General features: G+C 37.2%; 1 protein-coding gene across 2 annotated transcripts in view; it reads right to left on the reverse strand.

The window, feature by feature from the left end:
• The window catches only part of LOC133522769 (organic cation transporter protein-like), a 31,384-nt gene extending 18,556 nt beyond the window's left edge, over positions 1–12,828 (reverse strand). Inside the window, exon 1 of one of the 2 annotated variants that reach the window (XM_061858216.1) lies at positions 12,687–12,828. In XM_061858216.1, coding sequence (XP_061714200.1) covers position 12,687 — 1 coding nt within the window. In that variant the 5' untranslated portion in view covers positions 12,688–12,828. Of the gene's footprint in view, positions 1–4,987; positions 5,140–12,686 lie in introns of those variants that run through there. The other variant, XM_061858217.1, reaches the window with a different exon arrangement.
• Between the last annotated feature and the right edge of the window lie 247 nt (positions 12,829–13,075).

A 13,075-nucleotide genomic window follows, 5' to 3' on the forward strand; every position in this document is an offset into this window, starting at 1 on the left:
GTTACACGAGTCACGAGTCGATGCGATGTAACTAACATGTGCCTATGTTATCTCTTCTCGTTCGAGTTGGAATCCCAGATTTAGCTAGTTTTTTCTGGGTTCGTAGTGTACCTAAGGCCTTTTATCGTTCCAACTTGGCCATATATCGTTGCCCCTGAAAACAAAATTGTGGGGGGGGGGTTACCTCTCTCTGTAGATGGTACGTACCTAATAATTGTACCATTTTATTTTTATAATTGAGGCCACCTACAATACGAAATGAATACCTAGTATATACTAAATAAAACTAAATTAAAACTAAAAACTAATACTAAATAAAATTAAAATATGTCTAAAAAAATTTGGCCCCTTTTGCATGGTGCCGAGAATGCTGGCAGCATTTCCCCGCTGTATAGCGATGCTAATACGTTGTGCGAGAAAGCTGCCAGCTCTTCGGTCACCTGTGAAGTCGACCAGCCTTTTAGATAGTTCTTTAAAAAGTTGTAGAGCATTAGGACCCCACAGGCCAAGCGTCTCGACCCCAAATGGCATAAAAATGTATTCGGGGCCGAGACCCCTGTACTTTTGTATTTTAAGCTTTTCGGCCCCTTTAGCCGCGGCACCCGCACTGTTACTGGTTCCGGTGAGGTGGGAAGGGGCTAGTGTATCTACACAGGTTGCGTCCCACACCAGCACCCTTCCCAAACTTACATTACATTATAGTAATAGTTTTGAAATTAATGATAAAATAGGCACAACAAACTTACCTTGTAACAAACAATAGCAAATCTGGGGTAGATTGTAATAATAATGGCAATTTGCATTATAATATTATTTAGGTTTTACTTGCGATAATACAATATGTGATATGTGTGTATGGAATGATTCCTATACATAGTTATCAGTAATAATGCCGTCTGGAAAGAACACATACTGATGACCTTTACTGATTAAACATCCATGAGACAACCTAATTAAACAGCTTTAAAACAGTATATATAAGTAAATAAAATATAAATTATAGCTTTACGAAATGATCGTAGCATGGCGACATAAGTAAATCATAAAATGGATCATTTATCTTTAATATACTTTTCTAATGATTTTATGGAAATTATAGACAAAACCCATGAGATCAACGAAAATACATTGCACGTGATTGTGGGACAGCATTTTATTTTAAGAATAAAACATACAAACTATTGATCTTAATCAACCAAACCTATATGTTGATATTTTGTGCACAATGGATTTATTTAAATACCAAAGATTACTTGTAATAAGTAGATATATGTATTACCCAGGTACCTCACAGGTTTCGAACCAGTCGCCGTGTATAGTTTGCTAGATAGAGCCACTGTACTATGTATGTCTAATAACAATGAGGTTCGTATAGTAACTTTGATAGGTAGGTTTAACTAATCCATTATAGGCAGGTACGGGAACCGCCCAAGGTACAAACGTGCCTTACTAAAGAAGGTTATTTCCACTTATTGATTGATATACAATTATATTTTATGGCGGTTGTTTTATAAAGATGACGATGATATGGAGGTTTTTATGACCAAAAACAGTATCAAGATGTCGTTGTGTCCCCAGCATTGTAATGGGAACTAAGACCAACATATACTTACCTATTTAATTAGGTGTGTATGTATGTGTGGATACCTGTTTAGGTTCTTGGTATTATGTAATTATTGGTAAAAAAATATATTATGGATTTTATTTACTGTTGTATGTGGTAAAGACTAATTAAATACATATGCGTCTTTTTCTACAAATGGTAAGTTTCAGCCAGATCATCGACTACCGACGGAGGGTTACATATATTACTATTTTTTTCTTTCAATATAAGTACAGGTGTTTAATACAAGTTAGGTTAGGATATAGGTACCTACCTATATGAAACACAATTATTATCTACTGAACTTTGGAAGCTAAATTAAAATCAGTGACAAGCACAAACCAGAGTATGACATGATAAGTTAAGGTGAGTAGTAGGTACCTATATGAAGTGCGAACATGTTTTTTGGACGTAGTTTTCCCTATCGCAGGTTTCCGTGAACACAACAAAGTTAAATAAAGAAAAACAAAAAACTCCCCATTATCTAAATGTCGTTAAATTGTTTTTATATTGACGTAACTTTAGCTTAACAGCTTATTGAATGCTTTATATTTATCGGAAGCACTAATAATTGCCTATCTTCACGGTGACGTCAGTCATAACTCGGCAAGAAGTAAGACTGATGGAAAAGTACATTAAGAGTTCTTTCACCCTTAAGAATCTTGAGATATATGGGGACGTAAAATTTCATGTAAATCGTATTTTGTCAAAACTTTTTAGTGTGATGTTAACATCACTACCTTACGGTACCTTAAGGTACCTTACCTTAAGGTAGTAGTAGTAAAACACTTTATGGTACAGAAAGGAACATAAAACAGGAAAGAACATACATTATTTGTACAAAGGCGAACTTATCCCTTTCAGGGATCTCTTCCTGTTTTCCAGGTTACCTATAGAGTGTTTCTTGTGGACATTATAAAATAACATTGAAGCCTAATTTTCTTGTCGAACCCTAATAGACTCTACTTCTTTTTAAAATCTTTTTCTTCCTCCTGCCCTTATCCCACGTTATGTGGGGTCCGCACAACATGTTCTTCAATTCCATTTTCCATTACTCTTTTAAAAATTTAAATGTAACCATATCGTTTACTTTTATATTGTCCACAGAAAATACTGTTTTTCCAAAACGTTTTTTAGCCTGGATTGTACGAATCCTTTTATTCTAATACGAAACCTTTTTTGGCGAACGAGGCGAACTTATAATTTAACTCATAGTTAAAGTCAAACGGATTAAATATTGACAAGAATATAATTTTCAGTAGGTACGAATGATAACGTTGTGGATATCATGTAAATAATTGAGACGTATTAGTCCTTAAGTAAGTAGGTACTAATTGACATTGTGTGTAATTAAGGATCATAACAAGTGGACGGCCGTACGGACTCGTGCGGTTGCGCATGCCATTAATCAACGCTTGTTTTAATGGCTATTATATTACTCAATACTCGTATGAAAGCTAAGCAACTAGTATCTCGTAAGTAGATAGTCCAAAAGCGAGCTGTACGAACCGTGGGTGATCCCAAACTCACAAGCGGTATTGAACTTTTAAGTCTAAGGATAAATTTGCCTCCTTATGTGTGTTCTACTGCTTGTACAATGGGCTGTGTTCTAAAGAATTATTTGACATAATGCCAACGACCGCTTTCTATCACCGCACCGCTCGCCATCGGCAGGGTGTTCATCTTCACACCCTAGAACCTAAATGGTCACGTACTTGCAGTTTAAGAGAAATTTCCTACCGCGGACGCTTCGGCTGTGGAATGATGGGGATTCCCGAGGGGCTACAGTATGGGGTTCTACAAAAAAGGAGTGTTGGTTTTTAAAGGGTCGACAACGCGCATGTAATATCTCTGGCGTTGCAGGCATCCATTGGGCTATGGTGACTGGTTCTGGTTACCATCAGGCGGGCGGTCTACTTGATTGCTACCGACGTGGTATTAAAAAAAAGGTTATGAACATCGGGACGCCACTAAGCCAGCGTCCAGTCCACGGCCTAATAGGCATAGAGCACAAGCCGAGACATACACACAATACGAGAAAAAGTGAAGAATAAAAATAGGCCAATAATTCACAAACATTTAATCAATGATAAACTCAGTAGTCTATTGGGTATTTATTCTGTGACGATAATCTGTATGGAATAGATATACTGCTATAATAAGTGTACTTACTCAATAAATAGACGAAGTCTATCTAAAGTAAATAATATAGGAATAGAATAAAAACCTACTCGGAGGGGCATGGAAAACTTTTGCAGGATTTATAATATATAAAATATTATTTTATTTTATATTGTCTGTCGGCATTTATTCGTGGACCCCGTAAAAACTACTGCACCAGTTAATGATACATATATACTTATGGCTAAAGTAGGTAAATGTAAGATGCTCATAAAACTTGATTGTGTTTCAAAAGTGGAGTGTAGATTAGTGTGGATGAGATAAAGATAGGTCAACATGATGAAATTTGAAACAAATAATTATCTGTATAACGATAATGACCCGTTACAAAGTTTATGAGATAAAAAAGCATGGGACTGATAGTCGATTAAGGTAAGTGCGCGTAATAAGGGTCAGATATTTGTAAATCTGATCTAGAAGTATCTTAACTTAAAAATACATATGAAATGTACAAATTGCCTGTATTTGAAGTAAAAACATTAACCAAAAATCATGAATCTGAAGTAAATTAATGACAAAAATTGTTTTAAAAAGCTTGTCAATGGACCTTATTGTGAATGGGTGATCTCAATAAGGATCATTCCTGTTCCGTAGATAATTCCGAAAGTACATTTTTTTTATTTAATATATTTTGTTAACTTATACAATTGTTTTTGTCATTCCCGATGGATTAAACCAAAAATGAATAAGAGTTGTAGTGTTGGTCGTTAAAAAGTCTACAGAAACTTAAAAGCAGGATAATAGATTTGATTTATGTCTTTTAATAAAACATATTTTTGTATTGTATTGATATTTACTAAGTGAAACTATTTTAAGCATAAAACAACATAATTAGGAATTATTAAGTGTTTAGAAATCACACTTTTGGCGGTGGGCCTTATTTGGACTATCAAATAATAAAAATATAATGAACTCAGGAAACTTAGTGACAAACTGGTCTTAGTAAGTAATTGACAGCAACATAATATTTGTGGTGATTGGTTCCATATTTCTTGCACTAAAACCAACAATGTTATTGTAATTTATAGTTAGTAATATTAGTAAGCATAATTTATGAAAACAAGCCGTTCAGAATTTTTATACACCTAATAAGGTCCGGTCCTTATTTGGTGACAAGGAGGTGCTCCTTGTCAGGCACTTCACCATCCCGGAGAAAACCAATCAAACATGACAAAAAAATATTAGTTCTTTCAATAACTTTACCTTCACAATCCACGCCTAAAGGTTACTTATTCCTTTTCATGTGTAAATTTATTTCCAAAACAAAACAGAAACCCTTGAATGAATCGAATAACACCAACAAATTTTATAAAACGAGCTAAGCGTCCTGACGTGAACTGCATCGACAGGCATGCTGGCAAAATGGTGGCGTAAAACCCAAGTAATGCTAATGCGCTTCAATGATTGGTTAATGAAGAGCGTCGGAGCGAGGTTTGATTTCAATTTAGTTTCGGGAGCGGGATTTTTGAAATGGTGGCTCTTATTAGGGAACCGGTTCTTATTAGGCGAACATACAGTTAGGGAATCAATCCGCTTTTGGCAAGGCCACAAGGGCACTTTTACATGTCAACATGGAATTTACATACAAGCCAAAAAAGCACATCAACAATTATAAAATACAATTAACTGAAAATATCAATGCAAACTAAAGTATTATTATTACTTAGAGATATATAAAGTCGCATAATGTCGGATAACATAAAAAGAAATATATAAAAAACAAACAGTTACAAAATAGTACATTATGATACAAGTGTACTAAGTTGGTCATCACAGACGAGGCGATATTGTGCGCGCGAGCTGTAAGCGAGCGCGCAATAAGAAAGCCGATGTGGGTTATATGCGACTTAACGTCATAATGACGTCACCAGCACCAAATTTTCGCTCTCTGATAATGAGTGTAATGACCAATGCACACGCGTTCCATACGACGTTTTTCAACACACTTGCGAGGAAAAAACAAAACTTATACATTCGATTTTTTTTTCAAAACAGTAAAAGTACAATTTTCAAAATGGTGGCTTAGGGTCTCCCCAAATCAGTCGACGCGGAGTCGGCTTTCGCCGAGTGTTTTACACCACACTATTCGCATTTAGCCGATCGACCGTCTCCGCGGTCGGACACCTGCGTTTAGCAGTCTCATCCTCCTTGCGGCCGTAGAGACGCCCGATCGCCTGCGACTTGCTATCGCAACAGTTGTAAAGCGACGGTCGGCTCTCCCGTGCTCCGTCCTGCCGTCGAGACGTCAGACAGCACACGTACAGCCGTTGAGTCCGACGAACAGATGTAGGACAGCGGGTGATCGGCAATCGTAAATCTCATTTTTGGAGACTGGTTGTTAGTAACAACCTGAGTTTGAAATTGAACAGACCTGTAAGATTATTTTCCTTGGTAATTGTTACATATTATTTTTGTTCTTTTTTCCTTCGAACTTTGAGACCTCAATTATTCTGGGCGCTAATGAACTAAGTGTTTCCGAACCTAGGGTCTATTTTAATGGCTTCTATGTATTTTCATTTTCAATTGTGTTTTTGTTTTTTTCTCACTTTGTACGCATGTGTGTGTGCGTCAGTGTTAGCATTTTTTTTATATACTTTGTAATTACTTGTGAGTTCCTGTAATTGGCTCTCTGTATTAATCTTGTTGTCCTATTGTAAGTTTAAAGCTGTTGGTTCTCCTGAACATAAATAAATAAATAAATAAATATTATATAATAACCTGTGATGATGGATATTTTACGTAGACGGGCATGGAAAAAAAGACTTACCAGCATTTTTACCGTCATCGGCTCTGTTCGGCCGTCGTCAGCTATGTTCGGCCGTCGAAGACGCTGAACGGCTTCCGCCAGCTCTGACCGGTCCTTATCGTAGGTACTCGGCCGTGATCGGAGCCGTTCAACTCTTTCCGGCACCGTACGGCGGTATAAGCAGATTTATGAATGCGAACGTGTGCGGTAGGCTGCAAACAGCGTCTTACGAATGCGAACAGCTTTACGGCAAAACGCCGTTTTCCCGTCGAAAGACGTCGTTTCGCGTGGGCCGAGCCGATTTACGACTTATTCGCTCTTATTGCGTTGACATAAAGCTTTTTCCGTACGCGATTTGCCGAAACGGCGTCGACTAGTTTGGGGAGACCCTTACAGTTTAAACATCGAATAATTGCACCAAAGCGTGCTGAACTTGTAGGCACTTATTCGCCATTTCATTAAAATAAGCTACCAACACATTTTCCAAGAAAGACTGGACGTTCTTGCTCTTGCTGAATTTCCATCGAATAGTAGTTTCATATGCCGCCAATTATTTTTCACTCGATTTTGATGGTAAAAGGCTATCGTTCTCGGCTCATGCCTCTATTAGTATTACTGGCAGTTGACTTTTTCGTCAACATATAAACTAAAAACATGCAATACTATTAAATTTTTATGACAAATACGGAAAATGGTTGGCGCGTTACTTTTTTTAGGCACGATTCCAATGCGCGCGCAAGGTAATGGCGCGAACGAAATCGACATACAGCCAATAAAAAAAATGTAATAAGCTAATATTTTCATATTTCTATTCGACGGATGGAGATGAAATCGATAAAATGTTATGTTTATTCATTAATGTAATTTACGAGATAATTTAATCTATAAATTATATTTGGTGTTATAAAATCTCTTTGAACTAACATTTGAAACCTAATAATTGGTTAAAAAAAAAATTACTCGACCAAATTAAGAAGGCTCCGTTTCCATGCATATTATTAATTAGCAATCAGTTACCTTCTTAACTCAGTCGGATAATATAATGAAAAAGCACGAGTGTTATAATGTACTGAAAAAGCACGCGTGTTTAATATCTAGGATTATGAGCCAAAAATCGGTGGAATAAAACTGTCGTTTTGAGCAAGTGTGTTGAAAAAATATATATCTATGGTGCAGATGTCTCTAAGTAAGCTCAATAAGGCTTGTGTTATAGGTACTAAACGACGATATATATAATATAATAGTTATATATAAATATTTATACACGGTGCTCACGAGGAACCCGAAAGATTTTAACCACGTACTTCTGAGGCCAAAAGAAGGAAAAATGTTATATGAGTTACAGTAAAGTTCGCCAAAAAAATTTTTATTTTATTTTTTTATTTAAATTTTGAACGTATTTGTACATAAAAAGTTAATGTTATGGTAACAACGATATATATATATATACGGACTCTCGCCCCAACATTTAAAAGATCTTACATCTCATTCCGTGGGCGATGCTAGTGAGCGTCTCGTTGAATCTCTAACCAAATTAATTAACGTCATGTACACAGGAAATGTGAATCCGGACATAGTTCCGATCCTATACGGGGCAAATCTCATCGCCCTCTCCAAAAAGGACGGAGGAGTTAGACCAATTGCCGTTGGCTCTACTATAAGACGTCTCGCTTCCAAAATTGCAGTCAGGTATATAATTTCCAAATTAAAACCCCTTTTTGAACCTGTACAGCTGGGTTTTGGCATAAAAGGAGGTTGTGAGGCAGCCGTCCATGCCTTACGCACGTACCTCTCAAATTCATCTTGTGATGTGCTGGTCAAAATTGATGTTCGAAACGCATTCAACTCGGTAAATAGGGATACCTTGCTGACAGAAATAAAGAACAACATACCCGAAATTTATAACTACCTTTTGCATTGCTATGCTGACCCTACCAAATTAATTTACCGCGATAATATGATATCTTCAGAAGTCGGCTGCCAGCAAGGTGATCCTCTCGGGCCGGCAATATTCAGTTTGGCCATTAATCCAATTATTCAAAATTTAAAATCAAAATTTAACGTTTGGTATTTAGACGACGGAACCCTGGGAGGCGACCTCGAATCCGTGCTATCAGACCTTTCGACCATTAAATCAAAATTTGAAACAATTGGCTTAGACCTAAACTATAGCAAATGTGAACTTTTTATTCATAACGCCTCTTTAAATCTTCTGGATGTAAAACAAAAATTTGATTTACTTACACCAAACATTAAAATAATAGACAAAAGCTCTCTTTGCCTCCTTGGGTCTCCTATTTTTGAAGAATCCTATTCAAATTTCATTTCCGACACAACTTCTAAATTCCAAAATTATGAAAGTCGTCTTCTCGAAATTAGTCCGCATTTCGCTTTATCTATTATTAAATTCTGCCTCTTTGTACCAGAATTAATGTATGTACTTCGCTGTTGCTCTTTCTCAAAATTTCAAAATTTGTTAATACCTTTAGACGACATTATCAAAAATAATTTGGAATCGATTTTGAACTTGCAGCTTAGTGAAGAGTCCTGGACCCAGGCATCCCTTCCCATTCGTCACGGTGGGATAGGGATCCGCAAAATTTCTAGTGTTTCTACCCCGGCGTTTTTATCTTCCGTTCATAGCTCAGCAATTCTCATAGGCAAAATCCTAAGGGCCTGCCCTCCAAACTATGAGATTGCTGGCTTAACGGAGTCTAAAAACGCCTGGTCCATTGCCTGCCCGGGTAAGGATTTTCCCGAAAATCTAAATTCCCAAAGGACCTGGGATGACATCCATTGTAAAATTATCTATGACTCTCTCTTAAGTCGCAGCATAGGTTCCTCACGCGCCAGACTCTTAGCAGCGGGTACGAAGGAATCCGGCGCCTGGCTGCACGCGTTTCCTTCGGTACACACAGGCACATTTTTGGAACCGCACACTCTGCGCGTTGCAACCTGCCTGCGACTCGGCGTCCGGGTCTGTGCTCCACATAGGTGCCCCTGCGGCACTGATGTCGACGCCCTCGGACACCACGGGCTCTCCTGCCAAAGGAGCGCCGGCCGCTTCTCTAGACACGCCGCGCTTAACGATATTCTCCGCCGGTCTCTTGCCAGCGTGAACGTGCCAGCTCTTCTTGAGCCAGCTGGTATTGTAAGAGACGATGGTAAGAGACCGGACGGAATGTCACTAATTCCGTGGAAGATGGGACGGGTGCTGGTGTGGGACGCCACATGTGTAGACACTCTAGCCCCGTCTCATCTCCACGGCACAACTGCAAAACCCGGCGCGGCGGCAGAGGCGGCCGAAAAATTAAAAAAGATCAAATATAGGGGTCTCGGCCCCGAATACGATTTCGTACCTTTTGGCGTCGAGACCCTTGGCCCGTGGGGTCCGAATGCATCTACACTATTTAAGGATTTAGCCAAAAAAATAGAAGACGCTACCGGTGATCGTAGAGCTGGCAGCTTCCTCGCACAAAGAATAAGTATTGCGATACAACGAGGAAATGCTGCCAGCATCTACGGCACCATGCCGCAGGGGGATAGTTTTTAATTATTTATTTTAAGATTAGTTTTATTTATTTTTAGATTTAGATTTTAAGTTTTATATGTATTATGTTATAATGTCCTAATTTTTAATTATTAATTTAATTATTATTATTAATATATAGTTATATATAAATATTTATACACGGTGCTCACGAGGAACCAGAAAGATTTTAACGACTTACTTCTGAGGCCAAAAGAAGGAAAAAATGTTATATGATTTTCAGTAAATTTCGCAAAAAAAAGTTTTTGTTTTTTTTTTATTTAAATTTTGAACGTATTTGTACATAAAAAGTTAATGTTATGGTAATTGGCACTGAAAATATTTTTTTACGATTTTTTTTTGTAAAGACTAGTTCTTGCAAAGGTTACTTGTCACTTTTTGACATCTATCAATAAGGATATTTAGACTACGCCCCGTAACGGCATCATCGCGATCAAAAAGGCGTTTTGCACTAAGTTACGATAAGAAGATGTTTTTTTACATTGGTATTAACTCTGAAACGAGGCGAAATCCAGAAAAGTTTATATGACATTTTAGTCTCTTAAATGTGATACACTGTCAAAATCTTTCGGTTTCCTCATGTAGAACCGTGTATACATTGAAAAAATCAAACAAATGTCAATCACCGTCTAAACACAATTAATAACGGCATGTTACAGGGAGCGGCTTCTCAAAAAGGCACTATCAGAGGGTGACATTACCGTACCTACTGATAGCTGGCTGAGTGCGGAAGCCCGCGGCCACGAGTGCAAGGCGACAGCCTCGGACGTAACATCTGATAAGGTAGTTTTGCTAACATCGTTAACAATTTCAAAACAAATAAATACCTAACGAAAAAGATAGGTCATAATGGTCCTGAAGTTTATTAATTTTAATGGATACCCTATTTATTTTAAAGGGTGACTTAGCTTATACATGTACCCTTCGGCCGCGTACGCAACCAGAGCTTCGTAACCAGATGCGATCGAAAACTATTTCTGCCTTGTACGAAACCGGTTGCGATCAAAAACTAAATTCGTCTTACCCGTAACCAGTTACGATCAAACACTTCTCGTTCTTATACGAAACCAATGTCTGGGTCATCTAGCTATAGGTTTTTTTTTTCAAATATTTTGTCATGATACTCATAATTTCTTATCCTGTGCATTTTTTGGAAACTATTGATTTAACAAATCTCAATATAACATATTTAGATCTCACATGAAACCTTTACAGTGGGTAATATAACAAATCACTGGCCACTTAAACATTACTTCAAGTGAGTTCTAATCTGATTACTATGTTCTGATTTTTGACTAGATATATAACGTGTACAGTACTTATACTGTATAACAAGGTGTATAAATATAATCTCAGCTGACTTTATCAACGGTCGAAAGGTTTCGTACAACAAAGAAAAGTGTTCGATCGTAACTGATAACTAGTAAGACGGAATTAGTTTTTGATCGCAACCGGTTTCGTACAAGGCAGAAATAGTTTTCGATCGCATCTGGTTACGAAGCTCTGGTTGCATACGCGGCCGAAGGGTACATGTACTTTAGTATACCTACTATAACTGTAGTAGAGCTGTAGTAGGGTGTCTCATTATTGCGAATTTTCGTTTTTTATGTGATCGCATTGCTCGAATTCTTGTTTTGCTCATGAAAAAATGTAATATGCCAAAAAAAGTTAAAATCAGTCTCTATATTTGGAATTTGGAAACCATATGATATAACTAAGGACTGTACAGCAGAGGGTAGAAAGAGCTTTAAGCAGCTGCCATCACAGTGGCGTGTAGTGTGTTACTGAACCTTTTATATAGTAGGTAAGAAGCCTTGGATTTTGGTTACTTGATAAATGTTCTAATTAGGATTTCTCAGTAAATCGAAGGAAAAATGGTGTTATCGTGTTTTAGTCGCAAAATTCAGTCTTTTTATTCGGATTTAGTATCAGTTCATATATTTTGTTATCTTAGAAAATACCTAGTTAATTTTCACGCAATGTATGGGATTCAGACCTCTTCTTTTCTATTTGTGCAACCCCTAAAATATTATTTATTCCTTTGAAATTTGGAATTGATTAATAAGCGAAACACCCTGTATGTAGTAATTTTACGCATTTGTAATTCGCGAGCCTTGTGTTGAGTTAACCTGCTTAATTCCTAAAAAAATATATTACTTACATAAAAAAATTCCGCACATACAAAGGAACTAGTTAGGAAGGAGCGAATTGTTTCCATATTTTCTTATTGCATTTTTCTAGTCCTTAAATTTGTATCTAGTCATTTAAATGCATTGACTTATATATTACATCGTATAGATGGGCCGTAAGGCTACGTATAGGCAACTAGGCAGACTACGAAGTGGGCCAGTTCTTTGGTGCACAAATGTCGGCGTTTGCACCTGTTGGGCCTTTCTTTACTTTTGAAATCTTTGTTTAAATGTAGAGCATTGTATTTAAATTGCTTCAATTTCAATCCAAAATAATTGTTTCCATGCTCAGATATAATCTAGTTACCTAAATAGAATACTTAAATAGAATTAGATCTGCATAAATTAGGATAAAATAGGTGCTAAAAACCAATTGGGCTAACTAAAACCTATAAAACGAAAACTCAGAGCACTTACTGTTTACTAATGTTCACTTCACTTTCAGCTAAAAATATAACTTTTAACTTTACAAATGCGAAAATACACGTCGGCTGGGCAGCAAGTGGTCGCGCAAGCCGTCCGCTCGGCGTGTCTATACGCATTGACGAGTCGGCGGCTGCGCTGTCGTATATATTATATCCTATAGCGAACTTGCCAAAAAACTGGCCAGTTTACTTATGTACGAACTAAGAAGACGTGACGATCGGGGATTTAGAATTGATCTGTTTTGTTATTTGATATAAATCCACTCTGATGTAGGCGTCTTGTTTACGTAGGATAAATAGGAAAATAGATCTAAAGTGGATATCACTTGAATCATAAACACTTAATTCCTGACTCCCTATTAGTTGGGAGTTAATTTGGCA

The sequence above is a fragment of the Cydia pomonella genome, chromosome 11 (assembly GCF_033807575.1).
Source record: "Cydia pomonella isolate Wapato2018A chromosome 11, ilCydPomo1, whole genome shotgun sequence".
NCBI lineage: Eukaryota > Metazoa > Arthropoda > Insecta > Lepidoptera > Tortricidae > Cydia > Cydia pomonella.